Source organism: Buteo buteo, chromosome 6 (assembly GCF_964188355.1).
Source record: "Buteo buteo chromosome 6, bButBut1.hap1.1, whole genome shotgun sequence".
Taxonomy (NCBI): Eukaryota; Metazoa; Chordata; class Aves; order Accipitriformes; family Accipitridae; genus Buteo; species Buteo buteo.
In genome coordinates this window covers 39,245,757-39,267,951 of record NC_134176.1, presented here as the reverse complement: position 1 = coordinate 39,267,951, position 22,195 = coordinate 39,245,757, and the positions used below count along the sequence as shown (strand labels likewise).

General features: G+C 40.0%; 1 protein-coding gene across 1 annotated transcript in view; it reads left to right on the top strand.

Moving 5' to 3' along the window:
* The first annotated feature begins 2,464 nt into the window (after positions 1–2,464).
* COX16 (cytochrome c oxidase assembly factor COX16) overlaps positions 2,465–22,195 on the top strand; it is a 49,707-nt gene continuing 29,976 nt past the window's right edge. The window contains exons 1-2 of the mRNA XM_075030537.1: positions 2,465–2,622; positions 15,499–15,576. Of these exons, the coding sequence (XP_074886638.1) occupies positions 2,539–2,622; positions 15,499–15,576 (162 nt within the window). The 5' untranslated portion in view covers positions 2,465–2,538. The remainder of the gene's footprint in view (positions 2,623–15,498; positions 15,577–22,195) is intronic.

The following is a 22,195-nucleotide window of genomic DNA, read 5'->3' as shown; positions in this document are numbered from 1 at the left end:
TTTGAAAAGGCTGTAGAAGTTTATGGGGGTCCGATGGGATTGGGATAAGGAATAAGAAGTCAGGAAAACAGGCAGTATGATCATGGCAATCTTTTCTGCTTAGGAAACCAGGCTACAGAATGAAAGACATGGCTAGTGGCCAGATCTTGATGACTGCTTTAATCAACGTGTTTTGATGGAAAGTTCAAAATTACACAAGGCGGCCCTCAGTAAAGATGTGTGTTCACCCACAAAAAAGCTGGTGGGGACTGCATGTGTGGCTTAAGTGTTGAGCTGGCTTGTCTCTTGTTAGAAGTAAAGACTCAGCTGGCTAAGTTCTGGTCATCCACCGGGTGAATAGTAACACAGCCTTCAGCTCTCACTGGAGATGGCAGAGGCTGCATATGTTTCTCCCTAGTGGTGCCCTCCGTGCTTACTGATCCCGAATGGCAATGTTTGCTGCTGTTCTAGCCCTCCCACCCTACCAAGGTATCCCAGGTGTAAGTTGCAGAAGCAATTAGCCTCTTGCTGCCACTTGCTTTCCTGAAACTTCCCTGACCTCAGTTCTGCAGGCTGGCTTTTCTGATGTGTGTGGGGAGGTGAAATCCCTAGCTCTGTTGAGATTCAGTGAACGAGTCAGTTATTTGAACTAGTCATCATTTGATTGTGATTTTGCGGAGTGGCAGATTTTTGCCTCTGAGGTCCACTTTACCCAAGCCAAGTCCTTTTTCCAAATACCCCATGGAAGCACAAAAGGAAGTTCAGAACACTGAAAAATGTTAGTAATCTGAGTCAAGTCCTCTCACTTGACAGTCTTTGTAAAAGTTCAACACAACATAGATAGGTATGCTCAGAGGCTAGTAACCCTACATATGTGAAATACATCTCTGTTGCTGGAAGTTCTTACAAAGTATGTATATGCAGTGCTAAATCTTCTCTAGGCTCCAGTCTGCAGTACCTAGACCTCCTCGAGCGAGAAAAGGCAATTCTCGCCTTGCTGACAGGTAGAAGAGCACTGTCTTCACTGCTGGGAACGCTGCAGAAGCTACCCATGCTCGCATGGATTTTTCTTCATTATGCACAGCATGAGCATTCATTTCTTCCCAAACTATTTGCTGCAGGCTTTTCCTCTGTCTGCTGGAATGGACTTGTCTGGGGAAACATGTTCTTTCTTTTGCCTTTGAGGTTCTTGAAGGGAACTTCTCCTGAGGGGCTTCCTGTGCCAAACCACCTGGCCACACGGTAGCACTGAGCTCCTCATCAGCCTCAGGGCTATCTTGCAAGTCGTCTTTGTAGTCTTTTGTTGTTTTCTCATTTCTGTGACTTCAGAGGTAACCTCACTGAAGGTGAACTACTCTTCCCCACACACATGCAAAGGGAATTTTATCTTAGTAGGATAATTCCAGGTCAGGCCTGGGTTACTGCAGTTTTGTGGATGGTGCTTTCATCTCACCATTAGGGACTATGCTGTAGTGACTAACTTGAATTTTCAGTCCTGACATACAGACAGACTGAATTGCTGCTCATGGATGTAATTACCTTCATATAATAGCACAGTATACTCATACAATGTTTTGTGATATGAGTGAATGGGTATTCACAGGTACCGAAAGTAATCAACAGTAAGAATAAGAGCATAAAGTGTAGCATTCCTAATCCAAAAATTAGAATGCCACTGTGCTAGGAGTGGTACAAACACCTAACAAAAATAGCACGTTTGTCCAAAAAAGTTTCCAGGAGGAATAATGGACGGGGAGATTTCATTCCACGTGCTGTAGGTGGCGGATGAAAAAACCCAGGGGCAGAAGCCTCAGAGGGGCTTCAGGACAGCCCAGGTTCGGCAGCCACGGAGCCTGATCGTTTTAAGCGTCAGTTCCCCTCTCGGCACACACGTGCTGTTTAATGGCACCCCCTGGCATTAAATCCTAGCTGCATTCTTGTGTGGGCGACAGCATGGCTCCAGCCCCATCCTTTTCTTCTCATAGATACAGTGGAAGCCACCTAAAAATCTAAGCAACTTGGCTACAGCTGGCGTTAGGACACGGGGAACGTGCTCCCCAACAAACATTTCTCCTCAGGGAAGGCAGCGGGGTAGATGAAACCACTCACAGGCCAGTCTGGTACCAGCGTACCGGTTGTGTACGTTCGACAAACGCCCGTTAATTCAAAGAGCTTTTGCGATACGCGTTTGTGTGCGTGTGTGTATGACCGCGAAGTACCCTGTGGGCCTACAGCCGGTCACTTGCCCGCAGCAGCCATGTCAGGCGAAGCGCCCGGCTCGCCGAGTGAGTCTGACTGCGCTGTTTCAGGATTATTTTAACCAGCGATCAGCTACGCCTGCAGAAGCGCGGGTAAGAGCGCAGGGGGCGGCCGGCTGGATGCCCAAACCCACCCCTTCTCCCAGACATGCCACGGGAGGGAGCGCAGGCCGCAGCCCCCGCGGCGGAACGCAGTTTCCCCGGGCGCGTTGCGGCGGCGGAGGGGGCCGCTGTGGCGGGCGGACCCACGCCGGAAGCGTTGAAGGCCGGTCCGGAGGCGGCAGGTGGCCGCCCGGGGCCTATGGGGAGGGAGGGAGGGGGATGGATGGAGAGGCTCCGAAAGCTGTGGAGGGGCCGCACCATGACCTTCGGGGTCCCCCTCTTGGTGAGCACCGCGGGGGGGGGGGGGCACCGGCAGCCCGGGAGCCGGCTCCGGGGGTGCCGCGGTCCCGCCGCTGCCTGAGGGACGGGGCGGGGGTCTGGCACCGTGAGGGCACGGCCCAGGCCGTGTGTGAGGGGGACAACGGCGGAGGAATTAATGCCGGCCGGGAGGAGGAGGAGGAGGAAGAGGAGGGGATTTGTGTCAGGTGGCGGGCCGTGCCTCCTTTCCCCCGCGGTGGTCGGGGCTGGAGGGTGCCCGGGGCGGGGGCGTGAGGCCCGCTGTGCCCGCCGGTTCGGCGGTGGCCTTCGGAGGTCTGGGAGAGGGTGTGGAAGCGCACTCCTGAAGTTATTCCTGACTAAAGGGTGAGGAAGACGCATCGTGTGGCGGTTTTCCTTTACAACGCCGCTTATGTGCTGCGTCTGAGCTTCTGCAGCTTTCCAACGGATTTTAAACCGCGGCGGCAGCGTTGGTCTCGTAATTTGTGCGCCTAAATGAGTGGAAAGGATTTGAGTTAAGTGAGTTGATGGGTTATGGTTGCAGTTGTGTTCAAAGTGATAGGTGAAGCGTAACTGTTTAGAATAGTCGAGGTTGGAAAAGATCAATAAAGTCAAAGGAATAAAACAAAACGATAAGGCGGACAGCATAATAGATTGCACTTGCCTACCTAAGTACCTGTGCGCATTAGGGGAAAAATTAAACAACTCAGATGCACGTACGGATAAAAACTCAGGAAGGAAGACAAAAGCAGCAGCCACGACAGTGTGGTTTCTCTTTATGCAATTCATGTCTCATTTCCATATATACAATTGGTTTAGAAAAAGTCAGTAGATTTCAAGGTGGATAAAGAGTAGGGCAAAGGATAATTCCAACATATTTGTAATACTACTAGAGAAATTAATGTCATCCTCCTCAAATGTCCAGGAACATGCCCCAGAAAGATGGATTGGTCCAAAGAAGGACAGCGACACTTGTTAGAGTTAAAAAAGTCTGAGGCCATTTATTTTAAAGCGGTATTACAGAGGTTCTAGAGTAAGGACTTTAAGTGGAAACACTCATGCAGCTGAATACACTGAAGTATCTTTTCTCAAAATATTGGTGAAGTCATTTGTAAGAAATGAAAACAGATTTAAAAAACCCCCAAACCAACCAACAAACTAGTGTGATAATACCACAATTGTATGAATCATTTGCATCAGCAGCTCTACTCCCTAATATTGCAGACAACCTCTTCATGTAAGACCTTGATAAAGTGATCAAGCATAGTGTTAGAGCTGTTTAGATATCCTGCTGCATTGCAGGTATACCTAAAAGGCTGTCCAGAACTTTTCTGCTTTCATGCTTAGACTGAATTTATTTTGCTTTATAATTTTTCATGTCATTTTTTCAGTGCTCTGACATTATTCTTTAGTTTAATAACAGCTTTCTTAGATGTTTGACATTGGATATAGTTTTAGGTCACAGTCCTATTGTTTATGTAATTATTTGAGGTTTGCTACTTCTGTCTCAAAATGAGGCGAACCCAGGCAGTTTAGTACTCTCCAGCTCAATTTTAACTCCATAAAAGGCTTTGGGAAAATATTATGTCATTAAATTAGAGATACTTAGAGGTGGTGACCTGGTGGAGAAAAAAGTCATCATTGCTTTTCGATAATAAATATATCAGATTTGGTATTTGATAGGTGAACTGGTATAGTAGGTGAGGAGACGCAACTGATACACAAGGTCTTGACTTTGATAAAGCTTTCTACATTACCTTCCCTGTGAGAAGTACGGCAAAGATATACTTTTTGTAATTTGTGTTCTCGAAGAATTGAAAAAATGTAGAATGTAGTTATCAGCTGCCTTCCAAATTGAAAGGTATCTTAGGTGAGGTGGGTCCTGCAGAAAAATATTGTGAAAAAACAGAAATGTCATTATAAGACACAGAAACTTGTCTAAAGTGAAACATGGAATAGGTCTTTTCCAGTCTGCTTAAAGTCCTCAGCTGGAGTAGTTTTCAGCTTTGTGGTGCTATTGTAGAGATGATGAAGACAAGCTGTGAGGTCTAGAGGAGAGCAACATGAAATATACAGCAGACATTCCACCTTTAAGGAATGCCTGAAGGAATTGACTTAATTTATTTTAGAAAACTCTTGAGACGTACATCATATATCGAGAGTGGTGATTGCTTTTTATAGCTTGGGAAAGAAGTACCAAAATAAATGAGCTTTAGATCAGATGTTAGGAAAATATTACTTTTTGTTAGGAAAGAGCACTTGTGATACATACTTAGGGTTTTCAAGGAGAGGTTGAACAACCATCTGGCAGCAATGGTGTAGATTTTCTCAGTTGTGCTTCGGTGCTGGAGCTAGGACTTCAGCTTCCCAGGCCAAGGTAGAGCTGTGGTTGTCCTTTTGGCCCTTCTAGTGTTTTTGCATGATTTGCCATGGGTCATACCATAAATTTTTGAGACTGGTTTCTTTGACTTTGTACTGCCTAATTTCATTCCATTTCTGTTACCGCAGAGCTCTTTCTTTCCTCCAGAGACAATATTATATAGAGAAATATTATATTTATTTCCAGGGTTTCATGTCTCCCTGCCTTAAAATTGTTCTCCCCATCAATATTTCAGAATGTTTCTGTGTTGCTGCCCAAAGGCTTCCCAAGGAGTAAGAAAAAGGAAAATTCATGCAGTTCTTGTTAGTTCCCCAGCTGTCTATTGAACTCTGAAAGCATCTCTGAAGCTGAACAGAGTTGTGCTAAAAGATCGATAACAGCAAAAAAGACACTGAATCTATGCACAGAATCGGGAGCAGCATGCCTTTGGAACCCTTTAAATTCTGCTGAATTTGTTGATAATACTGAAACCAAAGGTTTCTGTTAGATTCTTGCATCCTGTACATAATTTTTTTCACTAGATAGGTACAGGACTTCATACTTCAGTACTGCTGGACTTTTCATCAGTACCATATTTGCTTTTTTTATGAAAAAAAAAATCAAACAGCTTTCACATCTTCCTTTCTTACACTGCGTATTTGAATGAAAAGTCCCTGTGCCACTTTTTCTAAAGGCTCCAAGGTTAAAGAGATTATAATTCAAAGGCAGATGACCATCTTATTATACACACGCACGCACAAATATATATTAAAAATATTTCTTACTTTTTAGTGTAAATTACCTTGATCCTTTTTTCTTTGTTCTTTTGGGCTTGGGGCTGGTTGAATATTTCAGTGCAGCAGGAATTTTCTTGGTTGATCTTTAAACCTCAAACTGACAACAGCTTTCGGAGCAAGATGTGTAAATCACAGTTTTCAGTCATACTTTCTCAGAAGATAAGAGTGTTTGTTTGTGAGCACCAACAAGACTGTAGGGGATAGGAATTAAACCTGCAGGAAACCTTGATTTGTGAGTGTTTCCTTTAACTCTGTAAACTTAGCAGATAAGATACCTCTTCATGGCATAAACCAGTAAGCATGCAGGAGAGAGTGATGTAACCTGGCATGGGATATCTTAACAGCTTGCGTGCTGCAGGGTTAGTAGTCCTAAAGCATTGGTGAAGATGGTAACATCTGTGTAGATGTTGGGATGAACTCTAGTGACCTTACAGATGTATCTGTAAAATTTGCTGTTATGATGGAGGGCTGTGCCACCTCTGTGGTAACTTAAACATCTTTGACAGCTGTATCGACATCTCTGTTTCTTATCATGTTAATGGGAACTCTTTCCTTATCACATGAACCTTAGCTTACAAATCTTCAGGATACTTGGTTCTGTTATAAAAGAAGAGCTTCAGTCACTGCTGCTTTATATTCCACAGTCAACTCTACCTGACCAAAAGGGATGTGTCTATCAATGTCCTATTGCTGCTGTGATGCTTCTGTAAGACCTTGAGAGAGCAAGGCTCTTTGGTATTACAGCTAGTGGATCCAGTGTCATACCTTTGTTAAGAGACACTGAACATGTAAGGTTACTTCTCTAGTGCAGTTAGAATGTTTGAAGGTTGCTGGAAGGTATTTTTTCAGACAAGTATAAATGGTGATTCTAGATCGTTGAGGAAACATGTTTGGATTTCAAAATTGCAAAGCAGTAACAGTTTTAAAACACACATTAAAAACCCGCTATTTCTTATGCTCATACCACTTTCCAAAACTTATGTTTGTGGTTCTGTCTCTGTTCGATTCTAGACAGGTATCTTTCATACTCTCTAAGTTGAAAAAATGAATGTATAGATGCAGTTCCAGTTCTGCTGTCAACATGTTAAAAGGGAAAAATTAAATTCTGAGGATCTGAAGTGGCATCTTAGCAGACAGAAAATATAGTCTGTGGCTCATTTGGTGATTTTCATTGCACACCTGAAATAAGTATATTGCACTATATATGTAGTGCTGCAAGTTTCAAATTTGCAGTATGTTACAATGTTCTCTCTCTCTATAGCTGTAGATATTGACTTATTTTCATTTTTCTGTTGGGTTTTTTTTTCCTCATCCTGTAGTGACTGTACTTTTACACATACTTTGCTTCCCCTTCTGGATCTTGTCTTTGGTGTTTTACATGCTGTGCCTTGTGTTGCCAAAAAGATGAGGGTAGCTTGGAACAGTGAAAGATTTTTCTGTGAATAAACATGTTTCTAAAATTTACTTCCATCAGTTTTTATGCACACAGACTGTACTACAATGCCATCTACTTTGCTGCCTTGAACAGTGCAAGTTTACTTTGATAAATACTTCGTCAAGAGACACCAAGAATGCATGTCATGCATACAGGACAAGAAAAATGGTCAGATTAGAGAGAGTCCCTAACAATGCTGCAGAAATGTGGTCAGTGCTTCCAGGCACCATTAGAGAAGGTCAGTGGCATCTCGGGCCCTTGTTAATGAAGCAGTTGTCTCTCAAGCTTTTCGATAAACAAAACACTTTTCCCAGACATCAAGACATGAAATTACATGTCTGTGGATTAGTTTTGTTCACTGGTGAAGTCAGGGTCATCCAGAAACCATGACTGATGCTCAGAAATGTTTTGCAAATATTGTGAAATGGTATTTTATTGTGCTGTGAGTCACTGAAAGTGGAAGTTTTACGGGGTAACTGGGTAGGGAAGCTATGTTTTTATCACTTCAATGTATTTCAATAACTAAGTTTCCAAAGAGTCCTTTAAATACAACATTCCTAATTCATCTCATAAAAAGCTGCTGAATTCTGAGTCCTGGGGTATGCTGAATACAAAGCACACTTCTTTCCCATGGATTCTGGAGGATCTGCCCATAAAAGATGCTATGGATGCTGAGAAATATGGAAAATTCTTCTTGGGAGCAATCACATTTCTGAGATCTCTTGTTGCCATCAGTGTCTATGTGTAGAAACTGTTATTGCATTATCTTCTTATATTATTTGAAAATGGATTACTACAGTCAGCTGTTTTTCAGTTTTAGATATTAGAGTGTTACTGTTAACACCATTCACATCATTGCCTTGACCAATTCATAATATTGAATTGCAGGACTTTTATTAATATCTATTACTTCATGTAACTTTACAATAAAATTCAACATATGCAGAACAGTTGATTTAAATGTTAATATGCTTTTGAGAGATGAATAGAAGTTAACATTTACCCATGAGAAAAGAATTCTGACTTCTAGTATTTGTAGATAAATTGTGATTGCCTGTAAAAGTCACAAGTATTACTTTTGTAGCCTAGAAAAGCAATAAATACCAAACTGGTTTTAGAATTTTAAAATGGTTGCGCCCAATCAGCGAATCACAGTGCTGCTTTTATGCTTCAATGACTTGTAAATATTGGGTCTCTAAGCTTATGATGACGTATGTCTTCGACTTCTGTTGTGCTTCTGCTTTGCATCTCCTGTTCATCCGTGTGTGTTTGAATCCACAGTGGAGTGTGGAGCTGTTCCAGACAAAACCACTGCCTGGAACTGTTTGTGCTGGAGTGGAAGCCAGTGTGTTTAAGCTGAAAGGGCTTCTGTGGACTCCAGTTTGTGCAACCTGAATTAGCTGACTTCCATCTTTCAGTTGACTGTGAGGCCTTAAAATTTCTGAGCTCATCTTTTGAATCATCACCTTAAACTTTTCTTTTGATTCTTAATCTTTGAGTGCTATTTTCCAGATAAATGTTAAATAAACAAATAGGCACTCTTTAGTACTCCAGATTTCCCCTCTGTTTCATTTTAAACATGAAGAGGATATTTGCATTGTTTAATGCTGTTAGAATGGACTAATCTGGCACTCAGGGCAACTGAGGTTCTGTATTGAGCCTCAGTACAGGAACGTAAGTACAGACTTGCCTGTTTTCACTTTGTGTGTTTAGTCCTGCTCTAAGACTCCACCTTCTTCAAGGGGTGGTGAAGGTAAAGATGTAAGATTAATATTTACTCTATAGTACATTTCATCGTCATCCCCTGTCCAGTGTTGTCAATAGGGAAGTATTACTTGACTAGTAGTGGTTTCTTTTTGTTCTTTAATGCAAGTTTCAGTTTATTGCTGTTTTGAGCTGGAACTAACACGTCACAAGAACACCAGGTTGCCGTGAGATGTAAATAGTTTCTCACTGTAGTGTACCTTGGCTAGATTTGAACCTGTGAGTAATGGGAATCATAATTTTAATAAGGAATCGAAATTTTGACTTTTAGAAGCTTATGAAGAAAGAGAAGGTGGTGTTCAGAAACTGCAGCTTGACCACCATGGCAGACTTGGTTTTCAAACTGCTGCAGCTGCTGAGTGAAATTCCCTTGTCATCTGACCAGCCCAAGCAATGTGTGTAATGCAAAATGACAATGTTGTGGCTGAAAATGTCCTTTTTCGCTAATGCTTGTGCTGAGGAGCATATGGGTTTCTGTCTCTTCTGCATTGTTCTTAGATTGGTTTCTATTAAATGCATTTTCTGTGCTTTCCAAGCTGTTATGAAATGGAAATTGTAATAGACAAAGGTTTTGTTTTCTTTCTAAGACATAGAGTAATAACATTGAGAGGATACAGACAATTTTTGTTGTACTTTGGCCTGTAGCCGTTCATATTTGCATCTTCAGATCACTGCTTTGAACATATTCTATATAGAGCCAGTTAGCCCAATACCTTGGGTCAAGTTCAATATTCTGCACAGAGTTCTACATGCTGTGAAAACTACACTCTTAGGCTTTATCAGTGAGTTATGATTGGCTCCAGTTTATACCACCTGCTGTCCTGGGTTGCCAGCATGGTATCCATGTGGTCATCTACTGGCACATTTCATCCATTTTTGAATGTAATGCGGTAAAATCTTTCTGCAATTTGTGAATTCTAGTATACGTATTAAGTCAGTGCATTCTCTTAACTTTGTCATGCTTTTGAATTAAATAACTACTAAGTTGTTATAAGAGATGTATAGTTTTGGGTTTTGTTTTTCCCCAAAGGAGGCCTCTGATCTGAACTTAAAACGATTTCCATTTGTTGCAGACAAGAAGAAAAGGTAGATGCTCTTCTGCTCCCATCGAGGGTGGGGACAGGATTTAGTAAGTTTCTGAGAAGACTTTGAACCATTTTTCTCTCTTCTCAGCAGTTTCAGTGTTAGAGGCATTTTACTGGAATGGCTGTGGGAAATAAGCTCTTGAGAATTAGAGCTGGCAGAGGGGGGCGCTTCAGGTTAAGATGACTTGCCTGGGTCTTTTCTGGGACTGGCAGTTTGCCCTGCTACGTTATTTAGGGAACAAAAAAGAGACTTCAGTCTTCTGGGCTGTCAAATTGCCATCTTTCACCAGTCTTGCACTGCACATGTGACAGTTCTTTAAAAAGGAAACCCCAAAACCCTTTTTACTGTGATCACTGCAAGCTAAAATAAAATAATTCACATGACTGTTTTGAAGCTCCTGATGAATACCTGGAGGGTTTTGTAGCAGCAGCCTTGAAGAAGAGCTTAGAAAATTATCATGTTTCTTCTCCAGTGATATGTATCATAACATTTTCCACCACTGCAGGATCTGTGTTGCCAGCACTGAATATTGTGATTTGGTTAATTTAGGGATTTATGACAAATGTAATTTTGTAGTCTGGCTTTCACAGTTGGTACTATAGCAGGAGTGGCTTTCTCTAACAACAGGGACACCTGTAATATGGCAAACTGCTGGTGCTGCCAGAGAAATAGTTTCTTGTTATTTTGTTAACCCAAGGAACTGAAGGTGGCTGCTTTAGATGATGCAGGAAATAAAAAAGTGGGCATCTTCTGTAAGTCCCAAGTTCTTCTCCTATTATGAGTCCTCAGTGACCATCACACTGTAGTTGGTGACAAGTATGAGTATTTCCCATCCTAAGGTGCAGTTCAGGGGATCAGTCTGATGCCATCCATAACTGATTGCATAACATACTTCCCAATGGAGAAGTGAACAAATAGAATTTTTAAAAGAGTGTTATTAAAGAGAATTTTATGTCATTTTTTTACATAAAACATTTATTGAGGTTGCTGAGTGTATGTGACAGATGGTGCTCTTATGTCACATCCTATCTTTCATTTTGTTTTGGAACATGCAAGTCTTCCATGCATGCGTAATTGCATTACAACATTGTAGGGGTTTTTTTGTGTACTCACTGAAACATAAAGGAATAATCCAATGTGAGATCTTTAATGGGGGTTTGTGCTAGCAGTGCTGTTAGGCTGCTTGCTTTGGTGTTAAGCGCTGGCTAACTAGTATGTTTTATGATTTTTGCCTTCTTAAGGTAAACTTCAGGTGTAAAGGAGAAAGTGAGAAGTTATTATCATAGAAACATAGAATGTTTTGGGTTGGAAGGGACCTTAAAGATCATCTAGTTCCAACCCCTCCTGCCATGGGCAGGGACACCTTCCACTAGAGCAGGTTGCTTATCATTTCATCAATCTGCTGAATGTATTCAAGTAACTAAGACAGATGATGTTCACTACATAATGTTTTTTGCTCCACATTCTGAAGCATATAAAACAAATAGTTCCTTCACAATGAAAGAAAGCAGGTATATTTGAACATTCCAGCTTGAGTACTCTTCAGATGCCAATGCCTTAATATTTTATGGTGTAAGTTAAGTATCTGTATGATTCTAAAATCAGAATGAAGAAAAATATATCTTAATTTATGTTGTATGTGGCATTACTTTTCCCCTTTCAGTTAACTGGAGAGTGAACTTGAGCCTGACTTCATTAGGATGTTGCCAACCTAACTGTTTTATTTATTTGGCATCCTGAATAACTTCTACTGTCTCTTTTATGTCTGGACTAGTGGATGGAACATACTGGACTTCGCTGTTGCCCTTGGCTTACATTGAGCAGATCTGTCCATTGTAGCGCTTTTTTAACTGAAGAGTGTTTGCAAGGAATGTAGAGATTATTTTACAAATTGGGAAACTAGAAATGTATGTGAGACATACAGAATATGCAAAGCCAACAAGCTGGTAACGTTGCTGGAATTTTTAGCTTGAGTCTTATCCCATTTCTAATTATTTTGACTGTTGCCTCTTGATTCTTCATTGTTGTTTGTATGTGTGCATTCTTCCTTTTAAATAAAGTTAACTTAAATGAAGATAGTGAGGACATCTTCCCTCATAATGCAGAAAAGAGAAAGTAAACGCTTAAAGCAAGACTAATATTTCCACTCAATGCATTGTCAGTCACTGAGTCCTTTACTACCTTTAATGCTATTATAGTTGCATAAATTCATTTATACCTTCTTTTATTGGCTTTTGAACACAGTTTTCAAAAATCTAATTGACTGAATAGCTGTCCATTGCTGCTCTGGCTTGTGTAGATCAAGGCAATTCATGCTCAGGGCTGTCAGCTAACTGTATTGACGTGCTGTTGGTTGATTAAATAAGTGCTGAATATGACTGATTCTGGTCTGGTTTTGCAGTGAAGTCTTAGACATTGTGTTTGGTTCTTCAGAACATTGGTCAAGTAAATTCGTAAACATATGATTTATATTTTTGTGTGTCTTCCGTGCTTTTGAAAATTATTTAATCTTAATCCTAACCTTCCTTCCAGCATTACACTGTGTAATATTTCAGTGGCATTTGTAATTTCTTACAGCATCAATGTGCTTTGATTCTGATGCAGCCTAACTGGTGTTTCATCATAAGATAAATCAACCATTGCAGTACTGAAGTGTAAAGACAACTATGCTAGTGATGTCTGATGAGTGAAATGTGCCAATTTCCCAGGCTAGTTACACTGCTTATGCTGAATGAAGAGCAAAAATACATCAGAAACCAAGTGGGTTTTTTCCCTTTAGTGGTATAAAGGTGACGTGAGTAAAATTACAGTCTCGAGCCAAAACCTGTCTAAAGGGACTGAGAGGTGTGTGTGTATCAACTTCTTTATCATGTGTATAGCTGCAAATGTAAAATGCACTGTATAACAGATGGTTGCTGTCAAACAAGTGATAGGATGTGATCAGACGAAGTGAGTAGCACATGACTTATTTCATGCAACAACCTTCTATTTGATTTCCCTTAGTTACAGTGTACATTACATAGTTTTAAAAGATCAAAGCTAAAGAATGTAATATTTAGCTTGGAGCATGGCTTTGTAAGCCACAGTGTACCTTTTAATTATGTTAAATAATAGTTGGGTTATGAGGAACAGGCCAGTTAAAGGTCTTCCACTTGTTCATATTGCCTCTCATAATGGTATATACTTCATGCAAGTTTGTTGTTGGGCAAACTAATTTTTAATTGATGTCACAAGTAATGGCTACTTTCTGCCTGGTTTAGCAACTGTGTACTGAACGATTCTTAGTGCAGGTGCTTTTGCCCTGCCATAGCCACTCTTTGACAACATACTAATATACACAAAGGCAATAAGCTGTGGTTTGTAACAGCCTTAAACTTGTCTATAGCACTTAGGACTCAAAGTTTGTTAAGTTAACTCATTGGCTGTTAATTAATGTAATACTTGTTAGGAGTTAAAGAAGATCACCTGATGAACATTAATGCTGAGGTGTCAGCCATATTGAAATTCAATTATAGTCTGATCCTTGAGACTTTCAGCATTATGCGTTACCATATCTTCAGCTGACAAATCTTCTACTTGGAATAAATCTTGAATAATGTTCAGGTTCTTTTTAACCGTTTTGAATACTTTATTTTCTGTTTCCTGTTATTCCTTCTTACCAAGATAATGACAAGAGGAAGACTTTTTTTTCCCCTCCTTTATAAGAATACCTTTTTTTCTGTTGTGTATTTTGATGATTCAATATTTGCAAAAGCATCATTAATTCCTTGAACAGTTATGATACAAGTATGATGCCATCCCATTTTTGGTAGGTCAAATTTCTAGTTGCTGAAAGTTAACTTGCAACCACATGATGATTTTCTGATTGGCTTTCTGAAATCAGAGTTCTGTGGCCTAGCAGCTGGATGTTTGTATCACAAAATTTTGGTCTGTTTGTTTCTAATTATCAGCTAGATTCTTAGGCTTATTGAAAGGGCCAGGCCAGAAAGAGACTGTAGAGCCTTTAACTCCTGCCTATTGGTGACGGGTTCCCTGTTCTGTGAACAAAGCACATTAGTTCCTGGGTACCAGTCTGTAACTTCCCAGCATCTAAGTGTGTGTGGGGAGTGCGTTCATATGGTTGTGAGTAATTTTACTTGCTTGATGGGAAATCATGTAGTCCTGCAAGTTTTAGAAGGAATAAATGTAGAAGGCTTCCCCTCCCAACCCCCCAATTTAAATTGAATTAATATGGCTTTGTGGCCTCAGTGACCTGAACTTAAGATAGCATACATTTTGGAAAGAACATACATTTTGACTGCCTGTGCAGCATAATTATAACAATTCTTGGACACAGGCCATTGCTGCAAACCTAATATGTCGCAAGAAATCAGCCAGCATTGTGTAGAAAACAGTTACCGGTGCAGCGACAGCCTATAATGAAGGGCTGTAACAGCAATGCGGTGTGATAAAATAGGGTGGTGTTGGGGTTTGGTTTTGGTTTTTTTTTCCCACTGAGGTCCTTAGAGTTGCCTCATGCTTCCACCTTCCTTAGATGCACATCTCTAGATATGAAGCCTTTTTGGCCTCTGTGCATCTGCCTTAACAGAGAATAGCAGACGGTCTGTCAGGCCACATCAGGAGCAAGAGGCCTTATTCTTCCACAAAGTACCTAGACTTCTAAGCTAATTTTCACATCCTTAATTGTGTTTGTTAACAATACTTGATCTTTTGGTTGGTCTGTCCATTTTTAATGGTAAAAATATGTAGACAGTTTTATGATATCCCTCTGTCATAAGAAAGAATAATTTAACAATTTCTTTTTGTGGATATGAAGGTGTTTTTCCCCCCATTTCACCCTTTATTATACTTATTCATATGCTTCACAGGTGTGGAGGGAATTGCAAGACAACTAAGGAGGCAATAACAAAAGTGCAGGTGTGCTGGATATGATTTCTTAGCCTGTGTGATAATGTATTATTGAACCACAGCTCCAATCAGCTGGTCTGTTCAGAAGCTTAATTAGATCTCTTACCCACAGACATCAGAGTAAGTCAATGTGGCATTGTTACTTCCCCATAGAGTTTGAAAATGATAAGAATAAATCCTGTGGTGGTGAGGTAAAGGTTCCTTTGCTGCAGTTGTGGCAGGAAGCCATATGGGGAGGGAAAAGAAGGGGTAAGAGGAGGGGAAGTCCCTAGAAAATGTGAGTCATGAAGCAGCTGTCTTTGTATAAAGGAGGAAATTTGTGAAATTCAGGCCCAGATCGTGGAAGAAAAGGCTCTGACTTTACCATATACTCCTTCTTCTATACATACCTTCCACTTGATTATTATCTTCAGTTCCTGGTGTTTCTGTTGGAAGAAGAGTAGGGTCCCTTGGTGAATGAATTGGGTCAGTATGCAAAGTGGTCTGTTTTCATAATAGTCCTAACACCTCTGTTTTCATTTTGTTGTTTTTCAGCTGTATCTTATTGGAGGATCTTTTGGACTCCGTGAATTTGCTCAGATAAGATACGATGTCCACAAACTACATGGCAAGGTAGTTGAAACAGTTTACTTTTCCTTTTCATTTCATTTTGTGTATGTACTGCCTGCGAAAGGATTGCTAGGACAAGCAAACTACTGATATTGGGGATTTGCCTTTCACCACTGCGCCCTGGGCTACAGCTGAGGCTCTTAGGCAGTGAGTAGCATAGGTAACAATAAAGGGGCTGACATGATGATGAATCCTTTTACTGTCTGTGGAATGGATCAACATAAATAATAGAAAAATTTTGTTCCTTTCGTTGATTGTAAGTGGCAATTCTGAATCCCCAGAAAGAAGCGTAGCATATCTAGAAGGAGGTTATTATAAAGATATTGTATCTGATTTAGACTAAGAAAACTGGTATTTTAAAAGGTTCTGTTTTAAAACAATACTTGGCATTAAGTATATATTGTTAGATGGTTTTCAGGGCTTGGCTTTGTGTTGACTGAGATAAGCAGATACCTTTAACATCGTGCTACAGCTGTTCTTTAAGCTCTGTGAAAGAAACAGGAGCTAGTCTTCACTCAGTACGTCAGAATGTACTATATGGAAGAACCCTTCTGAATGAAGGAAATGGCTTGCTTACTAGTGCTACTTACACCTCCAAGTGTAACACTAGTTCCAAGTTGTATATGAACTGATCTGAAAGGAGTATGTCAGTTCAGCAGAAAATAATATTGGCTTGCTTTCCCTAACTTTGTAATATGCAGGTCTGCCATTGCAATGCAGAGAGACTTTCTGGTCTCAGTGCTGCTGACTTGCAGGTGGCATGAATTTTTTTTAAAGACTATATGGCACTTCATATAAAAAATTTTTGTGTAAGACTCTGGACACAGTGGCTTTCTCCTGTGGTCAAATCTTTGAGGTCCTGAGCTGTTGAGAGTTTGGAGACCCCCTTGTTTTGTCTTTGACTTTTGTTGTGGGCCATCTAAATTACTTTAATCATTCCTCATGGTTCCTTGTGTTGCATACCTAGCTGTGGCCTTTGAAACACCATGTGGCCCACTCCTGCTCAGTCCCGTATTTGACATAGCCCGTAGACAGGGGAGAGTAATCTTACAAATCTTTTCTCCAGTGCTGTCTTCTGGGTAGTTTTTTTCTATCAGTCCTGGGCTTTTAGGACCAGTTGGAGCCTTTAAGTTTTTCTCCAACCGGATGGGGATCATAACAGGGGCAAGAATTTGCCTGCTGTGTTTCTGTCAGTTTTTTGGTCAGATTCATACTCAGTGAATTACATTTGGCCTCCGTGATCTGCACTATGACCGCAGCTCAGGGAAAAAAACAGGTAGTAGTTGTGCTCATTCAGATCTATGAGACTCCTTGTCCCAGCATTTATAATCAAGGGAAGCATCATTGAATTAGACAGTAGTACATGAAAGCTCTGAGGGGAAGCTACTACACCCTGGAGTTCTTAAGCTCTGAAAAGCTAAAAGAAGACATCTAGGTTCTGCTCTAACTGGTATTACTTAAGGCTGCAACATCTCTTTTGTGTTTTCTTTTTCTTTTTATTATGATTTTATTTAGGAATAGATGAAATTTAAATGAAGAACAATGCAGTATTGGCTGAGAACTAGCAACACCAACTTTGGGCTCATTTGTAGACAGACAAATCAAAGTAATGTGTTGCATGAATTTCTGTTTCTGTGTCCATAAAAATAGAGTTAAGAACCATTCTAATTCATTAAATAAGACAGCAAAAGAGATTAGAATGTATTTTAACTGATAAAGAGAACAAACCTAGTTTAAAATGTACATGAAACTCAGGAAAAGAACATTAATCTTAGTGATTTAAAAATGCTATTAAAAATCTTGATGGTCATGACATCTGTTTAATTTGTCACTGGTTAAAATGTTTTTGTGTTGGAGTAGATTATGCTTTTCTCGTATAACATACTTTGATTAGTGTAAGTCCTTATCGGAACAGGGACAAGTGCTCCTTTTGGGGGGTTGGACAGTTATATGCAAATTGCAATAGGCAATAAAATAGGAATTTTTTGTTACAGTTGCTCCTTTGGAATAATAGCAATGCTTAATTAAATAACACTTTTCATATAAGGACCTCAAAAGACTTTCACAGAATTTAAATGAATTAAGCTTCGTAGCCTTACTGTCAGAAAAGGCAGGATTATTATTTCCATTTAACTGCTGAAAAAGTGGAGGTGGCAAAAAGTTAAGCAACTCATCCAAAACTAGGCTAGGATTTGTAATACCTGAGTGCCTATCTTTTATGATCATGTTTTAAGGATGTGCAAACTATAGTACACCCCCTTTTGTAAGCATGACTCCTAAACTTGTTTTCTTGCTAATTCGACTGCTAGATAGACAGAACTTAGACAATCCTTCTGCGGTATATCTCTACTACATTTCAAATACTAAACTATGATCCCTTCCATTCAAAAGTATTTGTCCTTTTCCTTTTTCAGTCTAACCATTCTCACTGTGCTGAGAGGGATACCACAGTAGTAGGCAAGTTCTCAGTTGACAGTGACATTTTGAAAGAAGCATTATAGTAGAACTAGTGTCTGTGTTTCAGTGACTACGGGGTTGACTGCCACTTTCTCTGTGTACTTGTGACTTAATGAGCAAAAGCTGCATTAGTGATAATGCCTGTGTTATTAATGTCAAGCTGGCTTTTGAAGAACGTTCCTTGATAAAGGAGATAAAATTCAAGAGAAAATGGTGGTTTGGACTTTCAAGGGAGTATGGTTTGGTGGTGGTGCTTGGGGCTGGGGCTGGGATTAGGAGAGAGACAGAGGCTAGAGCTGTAGCTGGAGTGGGGCTGGGAAGGGGCTGCAAAAGGAATTCTGTTCTCTTGTTCATTTGGGCCGTGAGTTGGGATCTTGGGCTGAGGCTCAGACAATGTGTATGATAGAGAGACAGAGTCCAGAGCTGCAGTTGAAGAGGGGCTATTAGCATCTCGAGGACAGATATTTTATCCATTTAGTGTAGCATCTTTGGATATCAGGGCTTTGTATATGCCCATCTCTTGCAAAAGCAAAAAAATATTTGGGGTACACCTTAATTTACTCGGGATACCTAGATCAGTCATATTCCCTCAGCACACTGAATATTCTGCGTTTAAAGTGGACTTACGCTGAGACTCTTATTGATGTAAATGTGTGTTTATTCTCCTGAAACTAATCAAGGATTTCTCCATTATCTATTGTTGCCAAAATGTCCATTAATGGAGAAATCATTAGGTTAGGTAATTGTTTCTTTTCTGGGAAGAATTTATGCAAATCAAAATTGGTTATAGAAAACCAGGTATGCTTACGGGAAAATCATGTGGAATTAATGGAGAAGAAATGAGTAGGTTTGTATAGGCATTGTTCCAAACACCTTTTTTCTCAAATGGAAAACTAGGCCCTTTCTTTGTCTTCTTGTTGTGTATGCAGTTGAATAGAGATGCTTGTTTAAGTTTTTTAACAGAAAATGTGACTTCCATTAAATATACAAAAAATATTTCCTTTCAACTATGTAATAATAAATTATTTTTATTTACTGTGTGCCCATTGTTGTCATTTAAGGTATGGTAGAGACTTGCTGATTCAGATCTAATTTTGGATATAAGAATCTCAGCTATGTGGAATGGTCTGTACTATTGGCTGATAGTTACTGTAGAGGGCTGAAGAGGAGCAACATATTAACTACCTGGGAAAATCTAGGCTTTCAGCCCCTCAGCAAACCAGTTAGACTAATAAAATAGAGTTTCTAAGCTCCAAAACTGCTTTGTTGAAGTATTATTGCGAGGCAGGTTCTCAGAGCATGGGGAGGTGATAGGACTGAGCAAGTTCCTTCAGGGTAACATGCAGCAGAAGCACTTCTAGGAAAGCTAGAATCTCTAGGTCATTTTGTCAGGAAACAAAACATCAGTTAGCCGTTCAAGTCTGCAAATAGGTCCTGCTGTGGATTATGTATGACAGTGTTACTATACTGACCTCTTTAGTGTTCACAAACTACGCAGATGCTGTTCACTTTTCCTTTGTCCTATGCAAAGTGAGTGCACCCCAAAAGTAGAATGCTAAGAAACGAGAATAATAATAATAATAATGATAATAATAATAATAATGTTTTCCGTCTTACTGAGGCAGAAAGTAGAGGCAGTGAAGACTCAAAATGACAGAAGTTCAGTCTTTTCTCCTACATGAGTTTCACCCTTGAATCAGCTGTTGTGCGTTAAAATATGTATGACCATCGCATGGCACTCCAGGAGTTAAAATCCAAGTCAAAATGAAAATACCTGACCTGTTCTTTCAGAGCGCCATCTGAGCAATAAAACTGTAAACCCAGAAAGAGTATAAAAGGAGTAATGGTGGTGGTGTGAAGCATACTCATTAGTAAGTGCTAAGAGCATAAAGCTTGCTTTATGCAGACTGAGTAGATTGCCTTTAAAATTTCTATGAAGGAAATGGCAGTGTTTTGAGCTTCTTAGCTAATCTTTTTGACCAATTGTCTGGCATGTAATTACCCATGAGACATTGCTTATAGACACGTGCAAGGTGCTAGTGTTGCCTTTGTCAATTCTCATTTATTGAATTTACTTGGTTTCTTGAAGTCCTAACTCAGGAAATTATATACCTGTGAGGATCTCAGCTTCTATTTTATAATCCTAGACCTTGGAGTTGGGAAGAAGAGCACATATGGTGCATAGAGGATTATCCTGGAAACCTTGCTGTCGTTTGAAAAAAGAAAAAAATGGGGAGTAGAAGAGAAAAGAAGGCTAATACGATTGCTTATGATACTCTGACATTTTACTGGTTTACACTGTTCTCATAATTGGGCTTGATAGTGATTTAAGTGTGTTGACTCTCTGGTTGGTTATTTAAGTGTCTTGACTGTCTGGTTGCTCAGTATTACAGTTTTAGAATATTGTTGTGGGCCCCTGATGTTGTCCTTTAACATCATATCTTGAAGCTCACAAATGAGTGTCAGGGGACCTACAGCAGCATGTGATTTAAATAACTGCCACTGATCTCATTGGAAATCTTATTTCCATCTTGTTCAGGTTCTTGCTTCAGTTTCCTTCTCTATCATGGAGCTCTTCTCTGCCTGTGAGCAAGTCACTGAATTTTAGTCGGTCTCACCTTCTCAGTCTGTAAAAGGGAGATAATTAATGCTGCTCTACTTTACATAGGGAACAGGAAAGTTAATTAAATCAAATAGAAGGAATTATTTAAATTCAAATGAGTATTTAAAAAAATATTTCCTCAGGTGAGATCCATTAATTCGAGTGTTTTGGGTCAGGGTGAAATAGTTCAGGAGGAAACAGGAGCAGTAAAACTGACCAGTTTCCATGAGGCTTTTATATCAGAGGAGAACACAACTGACATTTGCCTCAAGAAGGTCCAGGAAATCAGTCCAGCATTTTCTCATTATTGTAAGTGGATAGTTGAGAAGTAAGTGGTGTCTGCCTATTAGAATGCTTTTGTGTTGCAGTTAAAACATTACTCTGGTTCACAGACATACTGCAGTTTGTTTCAAAGCATTGAGTTGAGATGGTGACAACTGCAGCAGCAAAGTATTTAAATGAGGTTGCAACATCCACCCAAAAAGGGGAGTGAATCTGTGAGTCGCTGGACAACACTTTGCTGAGTTGCTGGCTGGTATATTCATATTGCTGATATTATGTAAACTAGCTCAGGTATGTCTGCAGGAGTTGCACACATAGGTGTGCCCTGACATTACAACTAAAATTGTCTGTTGGTTATTGCTTGTATTTTACCTGCCTATGAACTCCATCTGGATAGGATTTCTGTACCCCAGAAGTTTGGTTTGTTTCTTTGGTTTGTTGTGTGTTTTTTTTTTTTCTGAAAAAGAAGCATTACAGAATTAAACATAATTTAAAAGGTTATTGTAGTTAGTATGATTTCTGAACAATCTGTCATGTTTCTATATGTCACATCATTTTCTTCCTTTAAATAATGTATTTCATATGAGGTGAAGGTTTTAAAACAAAATCACCTAAACCTCTGAATATCTGTGGCATTTAAAAATTACACTTACATTTGTGGCATGTCAGCAGATTGTCCCCATCATTAAACACATTGCAAGCTACTAGTGCTAAATAGAGCTGCTTTACAGCAAGCTGTCTTGTTTATCTTATTTGAGGACCTGCATCTGTATTAGAAAACAGTATTTACTCTATTTGCAAAGCCATCAGAGATACTAAGAATTTAACTGAGGAAGCGAACAGTGTTGTAGCAGGATATAAAGGTGTGTTTTTCACTTTCTTCCCCCAAATTGTTAAGTTGACTGAAAATTGCAAAGTGTTTTTATTGCAGTTCTTAATGGATAAGCATCCGTGCTTGAAATCATATTACACCCTGGTGCTCCCAAAGATCATAAGTCTGACCAAAACTTGACTGACTTCGCCATTTCAAGGAGTAATCTGGATAGGCCAGTTCATTGTGTTTGGACTGGACTGGCAAAGCCCATGGTGGTGTAGTTCGTTCTAATGACAACTAATGGACTTAATGCTGTTGCTGCCAGCCCAGGTCGTTCCATGCATTCAGTTATCTTCTGTGTTCTGCAGGCTTTCTGCTTGATTTTGTTCCACATGGATTTAGACTCATCCTCTAGACTTCCAGGTGTGCCAACACTCCCTACCAATGCTAAGGTCAATTTACATTAA